At 41.3% G+C, this 20,336-nt stretch overlaps 1 protein-coding gene across 1 annotated transcript in view; it reads right to left on the minus strand.

The window, feature by feature from the left end:
* EPHA3 (EPH receptor A3) overlaps positions 1-20,336 on the minus strand; it is a 176,963-nt gene that overhangs the window by 45,768 nt on the left and 110,859 nt on the right. Inside the window, exons 4-6 of the mRNA XM_019007610.2 lie at positions 15,505-15,660; positions 14,676-15,011; positions 3,113-3,237 (exon numbers count right to left, since the gene is read on the minus strand). Coding sequence (XP_018863155.2) covers positions 3,113-3,237; positions 14,676-15,011; positions 15,505-15,660 — 617 coding nt within the window. The remainder of the gene's footprint in view (positions 1-3,112; positions 3,238-14,675; positions 15,012-15,504; positions 15,661-20,336) is intronic.

A 20,336-nucleotide genomic window follows, 5' to 3' on the forward strand; every position in this document is an offset into this window, starting at 1 on the left:
TCACAATAAAGCTCTAATTTTTTTTTGCAAAAAAATACAATTCTATTCCAAACACTGCTTCTGAAAAACTGCCACTCAGTTCATCATGCCATGAAGTGTTCAAAGCCTGGCTGGATGGGGCTTTGGACAGCCTGGGACAGTGGAAATTATTCCTGCCTATAGCAGGGGGTTGTAACTGGATGATCTTAAAGGTCCCTTCCAACCCAGGCCATTCTGATTTATTAAAAAGAGTTAAAATAGTTTCCTAAAGCTGTAGCTACTAATTTCTTTAGACACATCTAAAGCTCTGCTCTTTCAGCTACACAAAGCCAATAACTGGTGAAAAAAAACAAATGAGCAGGATAATTAACTACCCTTGAGAAACAGAATATATTTCACATATTTTATGACAAACATCCATGAGAAAAAAACTACAAGATATTATAATTTGGATACATGACACTGTATTTTTTATTCCAAAACTCCTGTAATATCCTAAATACTTTAAGACCAGCTTAGCAAAATAATGTCATGAACAAGATGTATGACAGAATTGGGCTGACCTGCATTGCTCTATTAATGCTCTATTTTTAATTTCTAAGAGATGACAAAAGACATGTCAACTGAAAACAAGCAGGATGAAAAAGGATGGCTCCACATAAATAAGCAATCAGGTATGATTTGTCAGGAGAAATATCCAGATTTGCTAACTCAGAAGGGTCTATTTCCACTCAACAGCAGTGGATTTTCTGATGAGCACCAGCAAGATGATTACTGAAGCTGAAAATCAAATGGACTGGACCAGTTTGAAAAGAAACCTCTCCTTTTAAAAGAAGAGGGAAGGAAGCATGTTTAGGGATCCCAGACTGAAAAGCAGCATCTTCCAGAAGTGTTTGCTGGAGGAATGAAGAGTATTCCACATGAGCTGCTCTAGCCCCAGGTAAGTTTATCGGAGAACTACTTTTGAACCTCTTACAATTTGCAAAGCTTACAAATACATAGATTCAAACCTCCTGACAGCAGATTTGCTTTTCACATTTTTTTTTCCCTTCATAAACCCTGAGGAATAGGCTTCTGACTCCCCAAGGGCCTGCAGAACACACATTAAAAATGCTGGTGCCAGAAGGTTGGCTTTTTAAAAGCCTTTTGCTCTAAATGGCCTGGCTCCCATTGTCAAGCACTTGGCTCCCTGGTTTAAGAAAACTGTCTGGTGCATATGAACTCTTGATCACAGACTTCAAAGGGGAGAAACATATGTGCAAGATCAGCCTCCTAAGACTGGTGGGTTGTCTTATAAAGCTGTCTTATGACAACCAATTGCTCCCTGAGAGTGGATACACCCGGTGGGAATAGGAACTGCGTGCTCTGTCTGTGCATAAAACAGCAATTTTCCTGAGCAGAAAACACCATTTTCGGTGTAGAAAGATGATCAAAACATCCCAAACCAACACAAATAAAACTTAGTGGTGATTTAATTAAAATTAACTGACTGCTCACGGCAGGGAAAAAAGAATCTCTCTCTTTGGGGTAAATAAACCCCAAGAGATTACCCGTGCTGGTTTTGGCTGGGGTAGAATTAATTTTCTGCAGAGTATCTAGCTGCGGCTTTGGGAATTGCACTGAAAACAGACAGGTTTGATAATATAGAGGTATTTTTGTTATTGCTGAGCAGTGGTTACAGGGTCAAGGCCTCTTACACCTTTCCAAAGAGGAGCCAGGGGGTGAACAAGGATTTGGGAGGTGGCACAGCAGGACAGCTGATTCCTGCTGAGAACACAGATATCCCATCCCATCCATCCCATCCCACATGGCACCACGCTCAGCACGTTAGGCTGGGGAAGGAGAAGGAAGAGGGGGATGTTTGAGTGATGGCATTTGTCACCCCAAGTCCCTGTTACATGTGATGGAGCCCTGCTTTCCTGGGGATGACTGAAATTCATCCTGTCACAATTGAAATTTTAAAAAAACCCAAAACAATGTGGAAGCCCACAGGTGCTGCTCCATTAAGTGAGACTGAGTTGAAATGTTTTGGATTATTTCTTTTTCTCCCATTATCAACAGCACAAGGTATGTTTAGATTTTTACCAAGATGTTTGATGGTTCAAGGGCTCACCAAAAAAACTCTTCCCAAAATCAGATTACATAAATTCGGGAGAAGTCTCTTCAGCATCCAGCCTTCTGATCCTCTTTCTTCATCACAAGATCAGGCATGTACTACCAAGACCACATTGTCCCACTCCAAAACTCCATGAAAATAATTTCTAAAGATTAATTCAATACTCATGGAGTATTTTTAACAGCATTTCTTAGAGGATATTATCACTACATCTTCTCTGGTATGTATCAAATACAAGTCTGAATATTAGATATGAAGACTGTTAGCAAATGCTCACTTAAACCAGAATTCTGGCATTTTTTCCAAAGTTTGTTAACTCCAGGAGCTATATATCAAATAGAACTTTCAATAGATCTATCAAAAAATGGCTAATACCACACTTCTCAATCTGCATGGCAATTTATGGTCTCTTCAATTCTACCACCAAGACCTCATAAAAACATTCTATTAAAAAGACTTTTTTTTCCCCTAAATATAGGTCTCTGTAGGATGTCTAAATAAACCATTGTAAATAAAAGAAAATGGCAATAAAAAGCAGAAGGTAGCTTTTCTTTCATTTGCAGTCATTTGCTTACAATTTATGAAAAATTCAGTTATTAATAAGAAAGAACTTTCACAGTCCAAGCCAGCCCAATAGGCCAGCCAACATTTTCCAAACAATTTTCATGCAAAAGATGCTCGTGCCACAGGGAAGTGGGTAAATGTATGGACACTGACAGCAAGATAGAACAGCATAACAAGAAAATTTCAGTCAGGAAAATAAGAAATAAATTACATATTGACTGTGTTACTCTGTGTTTGTTCTGATGTGCTTGGGCACAGCCTTGCTAGACAACACAGGGATTTCACTTTGTGTTTCCTGATGTTCCCATTACCAAAAATCGAGCAGTTCTGACACTCAGTCCCAGGGGGACAGACTGAATGGACCTGAGCGTGTCTGGATCCTTAACACGGGCAAGATGCAATGGTTTCATCACAGCATTGCTGGGAAAAACCCCTCCCCTTTCATCTTCCCACCTTTTCATAGTACTTGACCTCGTAGTCCAAGATGATCCCGTTGGGATGCTCAGGCTCCTGCCAAGAGAGGGACACGCTGTTCCTGGACGTCCTGTCCTTCCTGATGACCGTGATGGGGGACGGAGCTGCAGAGGGGTGGGGGGAGGAGGGCAGGGAGAGAAGCAAAGCGAGTTTATCTCTGCTGTGGCTCTTGGCAAAGAGTGTGGTTTCCATCCCATCTGAGCAGAGGTCTGGCCCAGGAGGACTGCAGCTCCTGCCTCCGAGCACCCTGGCCTCGTGGAAAACCTGCTGAGGTTTTCTCCTCCACTGCAGGACTGGTGGCAAGGCAGCAGCAGATGGTTTTGATCTGCTACTACAGTGTAAGCAATGAAATACATTCAGTGGAGGAAAATGCAGAGCAAAACAGCAGCACTACCTGTTTGCTATAATGCTGAGGTATTATCATTACCAGACTCTGCAGAACTCTGATAACATTTTGATAGGAAAGGCTAAAAGGGTGCTGGGATGCATTAGGAACAAGGAGCTCCTGGTACTCATGGCTGGGAATAACCATCAGCACAACCCAGCCTCTTTGGCATCATCATTTGGTAAATTCTACAGATGAAAATTGCTCCCATACACACTTTTCTTTCACCACATTTCTTTGAAAATGAAAACGAATAAAAAAGAAACATCTAAACTGCAAAGTAATGTAATTTTTTCATGTGCATCGATCAGGGTTAGGCATGACAACTGATTGCATACCACAGGATCACCCACCACCCACAACTTGGCAATAATACCAATGTTAAACACACACATAAAAAATCATAATTACTTAAGATTCTTGAACACTGGTTCAGTTTTAGACCACCCAGATCCATAAGTTGTTCCAAGACCAGGTCTGGGTTTCCTGGACTCACTGAAAGCCATGCAATTTTTAAAAATTATTTTGTTTTGTTTCTTTTTGGTTGGCTTTCCACTCCAAATGCTTCTCTTCCACGGCTTTGGCCAAAATTAATCAGATTATATTTTACAGATCACACACTGAAGGTTGTAACTGTCATTTCAAAAAAAATCTTTTACTAATAAACAGCCTTTTATCTTAACATGTACATAAAATCTGTTTATAAGTTCAACATTTGCTATCCTAATAAAAATGCTCTAGAGCTGATCTCAACAATTTAGTATCAGATGAATCCTCTGAAGCTTTTATTGTTCATATAAAACTAGTTGCACTTTAAGACATTACATATTTGCATGCTTCAGCCAATGCCCTTTCCATTTGGGTTTTCATTTCTGTAAAATAAATTTCAATAGTCAGGAGGAAAAAAAATATAAAAACAATAAGAAAATGAAAGAAAAAAAATGTTTTCATTAAAACAAATTTTTGAAAATTCATTCTGCTTTAGATTTTTCTAAACTTCTGGCAAAATACACTTTCAAGTCACGAGTCACAATCTAAGTATTGAAATCCTCCTTTAACAGAGTGGAGGATCCACTTTTTCATGTTTATTCCAGGTTGAACACATCCTCTGAACAGCATTTTCACATTTCACGTGGTTCATAAAAGATTAAAAAGTGGCAAATATTTTTTTTTTTTTTTTCCCAGCAGGAGGAATTCATCCTGAATTCAAATTCCTAAAAAATCAGTTTGGGAGAAGTAGACAGGATTTGTGTGCAACAAACATACTTCAGCAATTCCACTTGGATTCCACAAACCAGTGCCAGAGCCAAAACACAAAGTGCTTAGCATGCTGACCTTCCCTGCTGTAGCCAGCTCCATGGGAACTCATATATCCATACTTGCTGCTTTTATGCTCTCCTAAGTCATTTTTATGTCTTCTTTTTAAGTCAAGCTATTTATCTCTCTTTTCCTTGATTTCTTTTTTTTTTTTTTTGTACGTGAATAGATTGTCAAGCCCAGTACCCTGCTGGTAACATTTCCCATTAAGGTAAAATTAATACTGATTTTATGAATAATTAATATATGATTAACAGAAATGGCTTTTTCACTAATAAATTATGGTAATTTTGCTCTCAGAGATTCTCAGGGCAGGCTGAAACAATCTTGCATGCTCCAATACAGATAAACTTTAAAAAAAAAGCTTTCTTCTAATAGAGTATTAATTATTTTGAGCTCATTTGCGCACATCTCTGCAGATGCTACCAGTAACTTATCTCACAGCAGTTTTTTGGAAAACATCTGCTCTGCAGTTATCAATAACATTATAAAACATTCATATACCTTCCCTAATCCCTAGGGTTCCCAAAGCTGCTCAGGAATGAGGCATCCAGAGTGTCTGGAAGAGCCAGCATCCCACTGCATGGGCTCAGGGAGGGGAGGTAAATAATCAGGGGAACATAATGTTTCAGCCACCTTTAATCCCACACCAAGGTGAGATGAAATGGGAAAAATTCCCAGCACAGAACCTTTCTTTGCTGGTCAGTGACAAGCTGGACTGTCACCGTTTTAAATTTTAGCACATTCTTTTTGGAATTTTTTTGCTATACCTGCTAGATAGGTGGGCTCAAAAAGTGATAGAAGTCTTGAACCCAACTAAAGGAAATACCTTGTTCAGATAACTTCCAAGTCTATGCTTAAATCTACTGCAGTCAATTAATTTAAGATATAATAAGAGTTAAGGTAACCTGAATATGGCCCCAACCCAGGGCTGGGGTGTAGTTTGGAGAAATAACTTGACATTTGGACCATTGAATTAATTTCTTTTTGTACACATCCCCAGAATACAATGTAAAAATAAGCTCTGTTCTGAATACTGTCTAAACAGAAGTCAGCCTTAATTTCTTTTTAGGTTTTGTAGCATGGGAGCAGCTCAGTTACTGTATCTTACTAATTGGATGTGTTTGAAAATCCAGCAGAGAGAAAAATCAAAGTAAAGGCAGTTAACATTATAAACCATTAAACAGTGAAGGCATCACCTAAGTACAAAAATGCTTAGATTTTTTAGTCTTCCATGTGAGGAAGAGAGAATCTAGAGTTTCCTAAAGAGAATTAAATAACCATGATAGGACGAGATCAAATTCAAAACCAGGCTACAAAAAGGAAGATAAAGAAATACATGATCTTTAGAACAGCCATTTTTCATCGAATTTCCATAATTTTTCTATCTCAATTTGAAAATTAAAAATGAAATTTTTATCTTAAATCTACAGCTCTCATTAACAAAACAAAGTTTGCACTCTGGGTTAGCAAATAATGAGAAATTATGCAGCTTTTTAGATTAATTGACATTTTAAAAACTATATGAAAGTATCAATAAGAATGCAAAGTTTAAATTAGTTCACCATTTAGAAAACTTGTATTTAAGGGTAAAACTTAAGGAGAGCACTTTTTCAGAATAGAAGAAGATGTTTCAGTGATTTTTTAATCAATCCCATGTCTTGTATGCTGCTAGGTATTTACACTTCAAGTGATATTTTGATTAATGTATTAGTCAACTTCTTCCCTCGAATAAGAGCTGGGTCTTTATGACTAATTTTAGGCTTGTATGGACATATAGGAAGAGCTTTAGTCTCTGCAGTCCCATGCAATGCACAGAGAGGCATTTTTACACATCACATGGTTAGAATTTGTCTGGCACTGCAGCCTAACTGCTTTAAGCACTTAACAGGAACCTTGAAAACTCCCTGGAGCTAAGAGGGGAAATGTACTTTGAGCGCTCTGTGTTGTTAGGTAGCATTTGTGACAACTGGGAATGTGGATGTTGAAAAGGTAACAAACACAATGATTCAGGGAGCTCAGGCTCAAGTGTAAAAACCTCCTCAGTCATGACTATTAAAGGTGCAAGCAAATAACATGAAGGATCTGCAGAGATGACAATAAAACTCTGCTCAAATTGATTTCCCACTGAAACTGACCCCAACAGATGATTTGTTTTCCTCCACTTTAATAGCAGCTATATATAAATTTCCTTATTGACTTTTTCCTTATTCCTTGGTTATTGTTTTCATATGTGACTGGCTTACAGATGTATAAATGCACTGAAAGAAAATTCCCTGTCCTGTGACAGGGAGAACTCAGTATTAACTCTGGGAAGGCACATGTGTACAACCGCTGAAACATTTAGAGCCCTATTGTTTCTGGCTTAGGTTTCTAGGTCACAAATTAAACTTTAGGAAAGGATTTAATTCTAAAATGACTCACAGCTCACTTCCAGCTTTTGCTTGCAAACAAGAGTAAAATATGCTTTGCCATATTCCAAACTATGCTGAGAGATGGTGACCAAGCAGAATCGACTGTATTACTCAATTTTCAACTTCTGCCCTGCTGAACAAATGGAAGGCTTGTTCCTTTTTCTTTCTTTAGAAAACTGATGCTTTTATTATCTAATCATAATACTGTAATCTGATATGACCTATAAATTTTCTTTAATGTCTATGATGCCCCCAGGAGGTAATGTGGAACAAGAGCAGTAAATAAAGATCATAACCTGAAAATTAAATCTGCGTTCTCTGACAGTAGGATCCACTGGGACTCAAACCTAAAGCTGGCAGTCTTGGAGGACCAGCATCCAAACCACAAAACTATCACACAATCCAGTGCAGAAATACCAGTGTTTGAAGGAACAAACTGATCTCTCACTTGGAGGCAGTTTCTCTTGGACACTGGAGATGCATCCACAGTCAGGGGAAGAGAGAACTTACCATGGTGCTGGCTCTGGCACTGCTCATAGTGCTCCACACACACATTTTCACTCGTGCAAAACCACCCAACATCTGGGTTTTTTGAGAACCAACCTTTTATCTCTGGGTTCATCCATCAGTTCCACTATTCAATTCGTAGGAGTCCCAAGTACTCTCACAAATCAGGATAATGATGTCACAGCTCCATGACATGATCACATTAACATGAAGTCTGTGAACAGCTGTGCTTGCACTTGGAATCTTTAACATCTCCAGCATCTATTCCATGGATTAGTGTAGAGGGGGTTTATGACAGAAGCCTGCTCACAGCAAGCAGGACCTGCCCTGTTTTCAGACTCCTCTGGCTGCACTCCTATTCACTTTCTCTGCAAAGCACTTTTACAGGACTGTGCCGAAGCAAGCAAACTCCATCCCACAGGCATGTTCCAAGAAGGTCCCCAGCTGCCTCCCAGGAGGCAGGAGGAGGAAACAGTTCCACTTTAACAACTCTGGAAACCTGCTAAACCCTACACGCTGCTCCTCCAGATGCAATTCCCCACCTCTTCAAGGCACGTGCAGGCACAGCCCTTTGCCCTCTAATCTCCAGGACACGTAGTTAAACCAGCACAGTGCCTGTGTTTGTCCTCCTGCACCTTTTCCTGGAGCTGGAGCAGGCTCAATCTGTTTTTATGGCCTGGGCTGTAAAATGTCACCTGACCCTGTAACATCTCTGGGTGCCCATCAGCCTGAAGGTGACGTGCCTTCCACGAGGCATCAGCGACTCCAAACATCCCACAGCAGCAAAAAGCCCCTCACACCAGCCCCAGGCTGGATCCTGGTGGGATTCCATCATAAGGAAGAGGGTGAAAAGGCTCACAGTTTCTGGGAGAAGGGCCATCAAGATCACATTTACACATGTCAAAACGTGGAAGGGAAGAAATGGGACAAAACTTCAAAGGCAAACGCAAGCAGGCTGCCATTGTTTGTAACAAAGCTGGGCATGTTTCTGCCAGAAACAGGAAAAAAATGAAAACCTGGTTTGTTCATGCCTGTTCTAATGGATGACTGCCTGCATTATGGCAGAAGTGCCCAAATGCATCTGTGAAAGGCTCCAGGCCGTGGTTACAGACTGCAGAGTGGCTGCAGGCATTTCACAGGTGCTGTGGAAGAAAGACTGCAGGGAACTGGGAAGGGGGAAACGGCTTCAGCAGGAATTACACCAAAAGGCAGCTGCTTGATTTCCCTCTCAAGTGCAGAGAAAAGCAACCTTCTGGGCAGCAGCTGTCACTGGACAAGTGATTATCAGAGATCATTTCTCACTTTGACAAATAAATTCTAAATTAAAAGAAAATGTCATTAAGTGTAGTGCAATCATGTTCTTGCTTCTCCCTCTTTTTATTAAAAGAGATAGCAAATGCCTTCCCCAGAGCAAAGAAAACGTTTGATTTGCTCATGTGTTTAACACATGTAAAATAAGTCATGGAAATACCATGTCCATTTGGGGAGGATCAGGCTGCACAAGGCACTCGCTTCAGAAACTGAAAATTATGGTGCTGTGGCATTCCCAGCTGTTATTTCAGAGAGCAGACAAATGCTGGATGTGCTTTCATAAGGATTCATCCCAAAGGTACTCACAATACAAATGTTATTCTTTCAGCTCTCTGTTGAGGTGGTGATGGTGGGAGCTTTGCAATAGTTCATATTTTTCACTTAAATAAACTGTTTTTCTTTGCCTTCCCTGCCCCTTTGTTCCATCACCTTAGAGGATTTTAGAGCCTCACATTTCCTGGTGTGAAGTGTTCTGAAAGAAGAATTTATTCACCATGCTCACAACATCAACATTCAGGTGCTGAGCAGGCTTTCCCTTTCTGTGATCATTTGATTATTTCCTCAACCAGAGGAATGCCCTGCACAATAGAAGAATATACTTAAGAACTATCTCTGAAAAAAGCCATTATCCAAAACTGGAGAAGACAACTGCCCTCAAATAAGTAATTTATGATACAAAATACTTTCTCTCCTTTTAAGTAATCACCAAGAGCTCCTGAACTGGTTTGTCAGTAAGTCCTTCCCACCTGGTCAGAACACACTATGAAAAGAAACAACACTTCTCAAACTTCTTTCCCTGTCATTTGGAGCAATTGCTTTTGTGGAGGTTCATCAGGAAAGAAGAACCTCTAACAGAAAAGACTTGAAAGGTGCTGGCATCTCTCACATACTTTTGGATTTGGAGATGATTCAATATTTTTGTTTGATTTAAAACATTTTTTTAATATACACAGAGATAAAGTTTACTAAAAGGAATGCTAAAAAAAGAAGTCTCTTTTTGCTGTAGATGCTGATACTTACTACATTCATAATTCCCATTGCAGGAGTAGTCCCCAAACCCAAAGAAACAATTTTTCCCATCTGTCCCCAGCTTGCAAATTGCCTAGAGGGAATTGCTTCAAAAAGCAAATTGATAGCTCTGTTTACAATCTAGAGGAACACAACTTCCCTCAGTGATCACTGAGAATGCCAGCACAGATAACAGAGAGACAGAAGTCCAGAGTTTATTATTTAATGGAGGCATCCTGCTTAGTCCCACATCAATCCTGCATTTCTTCATTTTCACTCTTGTACCAAACTAAGACACTGAGTGAGACTAACAGAAGGAAGCAAAGAAAACCATTATCCACCGACTGCCGAATAAAATATCACTGTGATCTGTGGAAAAACCGACTGAAAGCTCTGAAAGAGAAAAGCTCCCTGAGCCACAAACTTCACCTGGGAACCTTCTGTCAGGCCAGGGGTGTCCACAGGAGCACTGAGCACACACTGAAGAGCCCAATGTGTGTCACAGACTTTGAAGCCTTGGCAGAGCTTCCTTGACGTTCAGGGGAAAAGAGATCAAAGACTTTGCAGGCAGAACATCTCTAGCTAATAACAGGCTATGCATGGAGTGACATTGTTAAAACATTTCCCTTTTATATCCCTAAAGGAGTTTTATTGAGTTAAAATGATCCTTGAATAGCCTCTGGGCTGAACTGTAAAACACATTTGAAGAGCGTAAAATCTTTATTTACGCCAGGAATGTTTGAAACTCGAAAGATAAATGTCATTCAGAAAAACAAGCATGTCCTAGGTATTCAGTACGTAATGGGGCACAGCTGTAATAACAGTCAGTGAACCAGAGACTCCCTACATCATGTCATTAGCTCACTTTTAATAAGTCTATCTTCTTGTCCTTTTTATAAGGGCCATAGGGAAAGAAAGAAATATATCATCTCCCAAACATCTGTGCCTCTCTCAAATTGTCTCTCTTAGAAGACAGATCTACTTAAGGGACTTGCCTTGGGACATAGGTTGTAAAGTGCACACAACCCTCTCTAAATATGGATTTTATTTAAACAGGGAGCATCACACATCATTTGTGAGCTGCTGAAGACAGTGCAGCTCAGGCTGAGCACATAAATAGCATCAAAGTACCTGCAAATAATCAAATACATACACTGAAACAAAGCTTGGGGCTGAACTTACTCCCTTGAAGCCAGAGATTTCAGGCAAATAAAATTCTGGTTCTGAGGAGGTATTAACAAGCCTTCCAAGGAGCCACAGAAGTCTCTACTTAAAACAGGACTTAAAAATTGACTGGTTCTTTCTCCAATGTAAATGTTTATCCCTCCAAGCTGAAATTAACGTACAGCTTGGAATTTTCAATGGCACAGGGAGATCAAGTTACTGCAAACCAGGCATGTCTGCCCTTCAACACTCCTAATGATCCTAATTTCTCTATCTAGCTGTTACTTTTGTTGTCAAGGTTATTATTTTCATAATTTTCATCTTGGCCTCTTGCAAAAACTCTGTAGTGCCTTACTGGTTACCTTCTCCTTAAACAAACTGATTTCCCATTTTTCATGCCTGGGTTCAATGATTAAGCAAGATGATTAAACAAGTTACATGGCTTGTTCTACTTTCAGGCTTTTAGAAGTACAAAAAGATAGAAGGAGGAAACTCCAGATAATCAAACTACTGCTTTTCTAGGAAAGCTTGAGGTGATATAAGGTATATCTGAGGTTCTGTTATTATTTATAATGCAGCTTAGCATAAGATGCCTCAGTTTGGATGCAGGGGTGGATTACTCTCTAAGCTTCCTCTAGGAAAAGCCCCTGACAGAGAAAGGAATCAAAATTTTACAGGTGCACAACTGACCTGTGGAGAGGCCAAAACTCAGGGTCAGGCACTTTTAGGCTCTCAACTGAGAAGACTAATCACTTTCTACAGTAATTAGTAACGAGGAAATTAGGAAATTTAACCCACAGAAATCCTTCTATGTCTCCTGTGCAGGAGAAAAATTTCCTCTTTATTCTCCAATTTATTCACTCTTGGCACCTATCTGCACCCTACCTGAATTCTGTGGGAGAGCTGTGGTGAGCTGAGGACAGAATCTGAAGACGTCTTTTGTTACAACATGTCCCCTTAGTTCCTCTGCTGATGCCAGGATACCTGACAGCACAAAACTCCTTGGAATTGGTTTGGTGCTGACATTGCCTCCTTGCAGCTGAATTTAGTTGCTAGCACCTTCTGCAGCTGCACTCTTGAGACCTTGGGTTAAAAGGCCTTAAGAACTAAGATCCATTTAAAGCTGACACAGTGTGCTTTTAGTGAACAAAAGAAAACAATCTATTTTGTTATTGATGCAATAAAGAATTGAGGTATTAGGGGGGAAAACAGGAAAATATTTGGGGATTGACATGAGTAGATTGGGAAAATACAGAAAACTTAATTATTTCACTAAACTTTGATGTTAATAATTTTGCTGGAAGCATGAACACTGAATCATCAGAAATAATGGAAGGGGTAAGAGTTCAGGAAGATGCACATGCAAAGCTGGTGTTTTGAGACAGAATATTCAGATTGATGTGGAGCAGCTGCCAGGAAAATGTTGTTGCAAAGAGAGGGTCATTTTGCTCCTTCTGATTGCTCTGCCCCACAGCCCCTCTGGTCTAACCTGGATTTGTGACCCCTCACAACCCAGACCCATTTGGATGTGGTACCTGGAAATTAAGGATAAAGCTGCAGAAAAGCTCTCTTAGGACAGCATTCTAGACGTTACAGAGCTAAAAATGTGCTTCTGATATCAGAAGCCCTTTTGTGATCTGACCGGTGAGGGAATGCAAGACAAGTTATATTTTTGTAATTATACTTTAAGAGACTGCTTATATACATACTTAAAGTCTAATTTTAACAACTTGCAGAGTTTCTAAGGGAATTCTAATACAGTAAACCAATTGGCATGATCAAGAGATAGAACAATTAAGCCTGTACTAACCCACATAAATGTGGGTTAAAGAAAAAATGGGCTATGCATGAAAGTAGAAAATAAACAGCTTAAGCAGCCTGTGGGTTACAGTGAACAGAGCTGCCATTGCCAGAAATGCTTTGACTCTGCCACATCCCAGGTACTGTGTGTTCCACAAGAAAATCAAAATCCACCTTGTAGCACTAAGGCAGCAGCTCTGGGCCCTAGGGAAGCATGCTGCAAAGCAGGAGGCCTCTGCAGAGAAAGAACTTCCCTGACCCTGGACAGTTTCTTTTTCTGGACTGTCCTCAGGTGATTTCTAACTGCTGTGGTGATGAACAGGCTGAAAAGCAACACCTTTGAGAGAAGAAACAGAAGAAAAGAGGACAACTCAACAAGGGTGCTCCAAGTCATTGGTCAGAAAATCCAAAACAATGAACTGTAACAGTAACAAATTGAATGGATATAAAATCCAGGTTCCAGAGCTGAACTGGGTAGATTCACCTCTGTCTGCCTACTGCACAGCTGGACAGACCCCCAGAGCAGGGAAATGTAGTGACTGGGGTCAGGAAATAGCCTGTTCTCACATTTTTATGCCTCCCACTAGAGCTGATCTGTGATTTAAGGAGAAAACATACACCCTCTATGGAGAAAAACATTGCAATAACACACCCACCAGGAGGATGCTTACTTAGAACAATGTTAACTTGTCTGTGGTTTCAGGAAGACAGACCTGGAGGTATTCTGGGGAATGGTGTGGGATGGGAGGGTGTGGGAGGAGGCTTATGAACACATGCATGTTTTCTCCCCATGGAAGCTGCGTGGAGCACAACTACAGAAATTGCAGCATCGAGTCTCTCTCTTCACTGGCAAACATTGCTCCTAGAAATTTTACACCTAACCAAATGCCAGGGAAGAGTCTAGATTCTTCACAACTTTCAGATAGATGGAGCCATGTCAAATGAGAAGCAAATGGCAGAACAGTGATGACAAAGGCTCTGATCCAACAGTCAGGGCACACTGCCGTGCTCATGCCGGGCCCCAGAGGCTTTAATAAGTCTCCACAGAAGGAGAGCAGCCCTTTTGTACCCCATCAACTCTGACACCAAACCTCATTCAGTATTCAGCTCCACACCCCCATCATGTTGGCAATAGCTCAGAGTTGGTGAGACAACTTGTAAAAGAGAAGAGAAAGAAAGCAAAAAAAAAAAAAAAAAAAAAAAAAAAAAAAGCTGTTTTAAACCTCTCTAATTTAATGTTAGCTTTTTATGTGTCTAACATCAAAGCCTTTTTTCACTTCTATTTAATCAGAATTAATCACTAAGATTACTACAGTAATTTACGTTGGAGATTATTGAAATGAGTGTTTTATTAAAATCTGGTTTTATTAATAAAACACATTCTGGCTAAGGAATCATGTGAGCCTGCTATTAGAAACTATTAACTGGGAACTGGGAGTTAATCATAACAGTCATGCTGCCAGGTTCTTTGACAGAAACACACACTGGGTTTGTTTCTGCTTTCACTTTTATAGGAATATTCAAGTCAATTAGTTACCCTAGCACAGAGCAAATCCTGTAAATGAGGGAGAGGAAACAAAGGCTCACAAAAGCCAGCAGCTCCGAACAAAGGGAAGGTGAGCAGGAGGAGACTCACCAGCCTGGTTGGTGGTGATGCTGACAGCAGCAAACTGTCTGGAGGGGGTGCTTAGGTCAGACACCCCGTTGACAGCATCGATCTCGAAGGTGTAGTTGGTGTGTGCCAAGAGGTCCACCACGGTCACCGTGGTGTTGGTGAGCCCGCTCTGGCGCGGCAGGAACCGCACGTTGTCGCTGCAGGGCTCGCACGCCTTGCTGCTCCCGCCGCACTTCTTGCAGACGATGTTGAAGGTGACGTCCTTCCTGCCCCCCGTGTCCAGAGGCCAGCTCCAGTCCAGGATAACAGAGGTCTCGTTGATGTTAGAGATCACGTTTCTTGGGGCAGATGGCGGTCCTGTGAAAGGGAACGGGAAATCAGGGAATGAGATTTTCTCCCCGAGGATGCTCCAGAACGGGAGTAACAAGGGCACAGAAATATAAAAGTATAAAAACATTAATAACCAAACTCTTCTGGTTATTTCCTGTGGAGGCTCCTGAAATATTTCACTAGATTACAGACCTAGGCTAACAAGAACCATGTTTTCTTATAAATAGAGAGTCCCCTCAGGGTGCAGTTCAGGATTGAGGGCTGAGAGCGCCGGTAGCAATACAAAAATCCTATTTCTCCTTCTCGAGTCTGACAGGGAACAAGAAGGAGAAAATGAAAACAGTAAAGACACAAACCCAGCCCACCAATTTTCAGCAGCCTGTCCAACACTCAAGAAGACACGAGAGGGAGTGGATGGCTGACTGCAGTGGGACATGAGAGGAAGCAAGCAGGCGAGCTGTTGTGGAGGTACAGATGGAGCAGCGAGAATGACAGCCCCGAGCAGAATGACGCTACTCACTGGTGCAAGCCATGGATGGAGGGTCTTTCTCAGAGCGAAAGTAATTCTTTTCACACCTGCAGTTCAGAGATGCATCTTCGTAGGTGGAGCTGTGCGGGGGGCATTTGGCACACTTCACGTTGCCAGCAGAGGCTTTGTAGAACCCAGCTCGACAGGCTGCAAAGTAACAGGAATAGAGTTTTAAATTCCATGGACATCTTGTTTCTAACATGTGACTACTGCCCTGGAACCTACCCATATGTGGATCACAGTTTGCAGACATTTATGGTCTAAAATTACAGATTTTTCTCATAATCAGAGCTGACAGAAATAAAATGTCTTGGTAGAATGGAGTTCATGCATCAGCTTGGATTTGCATTTAATTTTGCCTGGAAAATTGTGTTGATACACTGCAAAACTGTGCATTGCACCACTAAGAAGAAACATTTTCTGTGCTTCATTTTGAGAACTTCACTCCTTTTTCTTCTCTTCTACTGAATTTACCAAAAACGTTAGCCCTATCCTGCATAAGAAACCAACTTTATCCTCTCTCTGCTGCTAACATTTTCTTACAAGGGCAAAGATTGTAAACTACATCTCTTCAGTTCATCAGGTCAGGAGTAAGCAAGCCAAAACCAAGCAAATAACCTGAACAGAAAAAGATCTCTTCCATTTTCAAATGATCATGCCAGTGAACTGCTTCTGATACTATCAGGAACTTGCAAGATCTATATAAGAAAGATTATTTTGGATATTTGGATTAGCAAAGTCTTTAGATAGGCAGCCTGAGGTGAGAAAAAGGTCTGAACAAATATCCCAGCATCTCTGTAAGCCATGGAGGAGGAAGGGATTGTTACTGTCCATCACCAAAACCTAAATGATCATCTGGTCTAGGCAGATTTGTTGGTTAGCTCCCGATGCCAAACACCTGAGTGAACTGCTCTGGCGAACAGTGAGAGAACAGCCACCCTGCTCTTCTCTGAAACATCTTGGTAAGGGACAGCGTTCTCCCACTGCACTGCACACAGCAGGAGGAGCACGATGGGTTCCAGAGGGAAGTGCCAATCTCAGGCACCCTCCAGCGCTTCCCAGCCCTGGCAAACGGCAGCGCTCGGCTGCAGCTGCTCCCTCCGACTGCCAGGCCACAGCGAAGCAGCTGGGAAACACAGCCTCTGCTCCAAGGTCTCTCCTGCAAGCCCTGAGGAAACAATCCAGAGTGTAAGCCCCTGAGCCATGGGCCCAGCAGACAATCTGTCACAGCAGAATTGCTACAAGTGACCTGGTGTGGCCAGCACGGACCTGCCGGACGTGGCACAGCCTGTCCAGCTGGCATTTCTGTGTTCCCCGCTCCTCAAAGACCGCCAGAGGAGCCTGGGGATTCCCATTTCACTTGAGCAAATAAAGGAAACATAAGTCCTTCTTACACCCCTCCACGAGGAGGAAATGCAGCAGGAAACAACTGGGTTTGTTTGGGTTTTTTGTTAGTTTGTTTAGCTGTTATTTTTGCAGCCTTTTACGACTCAAAACCATGCCCCACGAGGTCCCGCGAGCAAGCCTCTGGCTGACAGAGGAACCTCCAGTGATTTTACTGCTTCTGTTCCCAGCCCTGAGACCACCAGCCAGGCAGAAAAGAATGAATGCCAATCCCATTCTTACCAGAAATAACAAGTCAGCAAACACAATAAGGAATAAACATCACACTTCATCTGCCTAATTCATACAGAGAATTTCCATCAAAACTTCTCATGAAAACGTGCTACCAGGTATTAAACTCTGATGGTTTTGCTTAACCAGCTTGAAGGGACACTTTTACATTTATGGGCAGTCACAAACGAGACAATGATGTATTTATGATTCTATACAGTAATATTTTTTAATAAATATATATAATCTAGTTTAATGTAATGACAAAAAAGAAAGACCCTACCACAAGTATTTTAATAAAGCAATGAATTTAATCTAAGTAAGCAAGCTTGCATTAGACAGATTCAGAGGGATGAAGAAGAGAAACTGCTCCATTAATCAGTGTCTCCTTCATCCCTCAGGGGAAACCTCATGGACCTCATTTAAGAAGAGGTGGTGATGGTCAGAGTGAGGGGATGAGCCAGTCAGATTCCTGCTGTCCCAATATGCCCTAGCAAGGGCATCCCAATCTCATATCTTCCCCCTCAGGCTGTCTTGCACTTTCTGTCTTTGTCTGTCAGACTAATTTAAGATTACTCACAGCTGCAGCCCAAAGGTAAAAAAAAAAAGAAAGAGAAAAAGCATTTACACTTGAAACTGAAGCTCAGAACTGGAGGTCTCAAAAAAAATATTGTCTACAAACTTACTACAATTATTCCTTTCCTAATAGTTTTTTTTGTTTTGGGGTTTTGTTTTTTGGTTTTTTTTTTGTTTTGTTTTGTTTTTGTTTTGTTGGTTTTTTTTTTGAATTCTGGTATAGAAGAGAGAAAAAATAAAGTTGTTACTTCAAAATGGAGTAATTTCTCTGTCAGACAAATTGGATTACATCTACTGATGAAAGAAGGTTTGGCTTTTTGAGGCAAGTACCATGGCTTTAGTTTCAGTTAGGCTGAAAAAAATCATAGGAATTAACACAGAATCTCTAAATTTAGGATGGAAACCAGCTTTGAACAGCAGTTGCTTTTTCTCAACAATTTCTTGCAAAAACTAAGAATTTTTTCTTTCCCTCACAATGGGGAGCGATGCAGGAGGAAGTAGATCCAATGGGCCAGGAAGAAAAAAACTGCTAGCACACAAAAAGTGAGTGAAGGAAACTTTGGGAGTTTCTCCATATGTGATATAAACTGTACAGCAAGGCTGGCTGGTTTTGCTTTTTTAGGAAGACCTCCTCAGGCCTGCTGGCTCTGGTGACTCCTGTGGTAACTCCCAACTGCAGCACTTCAAATTTGTACTTAGTCTGATTTCAGTCTCTTTTATCTGAGTGTGATGCCAGGATGACTTTACTGAGTCACCTGTTAGAATTTCAGGACTCTGGTTGTCCTTGTTTATAAAAATGAACTTCCTTAAGCTCTAGCTGATGAGTCTGTCTCAGAGACAGAGAGCAGGAAAAGTTAATTCAGTGAGAGGAAAACAAATGCATGGAACAGTCTGTGGTAGCTACTGATCAAAGGAATGTGATTGTCTTTTCTACAGCAAAGTCAATTTTGCCTCAGCTTGACTAATCTGCTTGGGATGAAAACACGCTCCTAATTAAGGGTTAAATTATTAATTTAAATTTGAATTAATTTTAAATTAAAGCATAACTCTGTTAGTAAATAGGAGCATTTTAGCATTCAGGTCCTGCAGCCCGCTGCACACAGAGCAATCTCACCAATTCCCAGCTGTAAATACCAAGGAACGAACTGTGCTGGTGATGTCCCAGCCCCAGCACTCCAGGCTTGACAGGGCCCATCTCCTGCACAAGGTCAGAGAAACTTCATTTACAAGCTGGCACTCCCCAGCCCTGCAGAGCTCTGCTCTTTGTGCTTTTTAGGCAAGGCTGGAGCACCACAACACGCTGGAAGTGGATTACACATCCGTGGCTGACCAGCTCCCACCAGCTGACTGCTTCCTCTCTCTGTTCCTCCGCTCCTCTAGAACAGCCCAGGGGTGAAATGTCACCCAGGCATTCACACAGCATTTACAAAGAAGGGAATTTAGTCACAAACCTGTAGAGCTCACAGGTGACACATCCTCAGAGCGTGCATCAACGAGACAGACGAGAGCAATTCGGGACGCTGTGCCCTGCAGAGAGGGCAGGGAAGCATTCTCCATGGAAGTGGTCACTCTCAGAGGGGCTGTGCAAACTATTCCCACGGCCACCTGAGCAGCAGCTGAGGTCCTGAAGCTGGACCTGAGGCCACGGGATGGCCCTTGGCTGGGCAGGTGTGTGGGGAAGGGAATCACAAAATCAATTAGATTGGAAAAGACCTCTGAGACGATCAAGCCCAACTTATCGCCTACCACCAGCATGTCAATGAGACCATGGCACTGTGCATGTCCAGTCTTTCCTTAAAATGCTACTAACTGGCTCACCTCAACACCCACACACAGCCTTGCATCTTTGAACTGTTCTCCAGTTCCTTTTTAAAGTTTTTACACAGCTTTTTCCCCCTTTTTTTTTTTATTTTTTCACTATGGCACCCCATTCACCAGCCAACTTTATAATGCAGGTTTCCTTCAAAATCCCTCAGAGCAATGAAACCACCTTCAGCAGCTCTCATTGTTTATTAGTATTTGAAATGCCACAAATTCTATAGCATTCTATATGTCTGTATCATCTTCTCTCTCTCCTGAGCCTCTATGTAACTTCTTGAATACCAACTCAGCCCAAAAAGGCTTCTAAAAATCAGACTGCATTTTTTGATTCATATTTCCATTGAACATCAGGCACACATTTTGTCATCAGACCTGAATAAAAAGACACTTAAAGTGAGCAGCTCTCAAAACGAAAGGCTATTACTGTACATGCAGAGCAGGCTTTCTCTGTCATGGGCTGTGGTGCTGGCACCTGAGGGAAGAGGAAAATAAGATTGAGAAAGGCTCTAATGAGGGATAAAAGCTCTTGTTTTGATTGGACCCCATTACCACTACTGTAAGAATATCCCCAGAAAGAGGTAAGAATATTGACTTTCTCTCCTTGCCTGTAGGATTGCATTCTGGATGTTGAAGAAAGAAAAACTTACAAAATGTTCTTAGCATTTGTATTCTTACATCACCCATGAGATACACATGGGGCAATGATTCAGTGCATTGTGACACTAAAATGTCTCTAGAAAAACACTCTTCAGAATGAGCACTTTTCATTTTTACACCTGAAAGCTGCTGCTAGCACAAAAAAAAAAAATAAA

This window comes from Parus major, chromosome 1, assembly GCF_001522545.3.
Source record: "Parus major isolate Abel chromosome 1, Parus_major1.1, whole genome shotgun sequence".
Taxonomy (NCBI): domain Eukaryota; kingdom Metazoa; phylum Chordata; class Aves; order Passeriformes; family Paridae; genus Parus; species Parus major.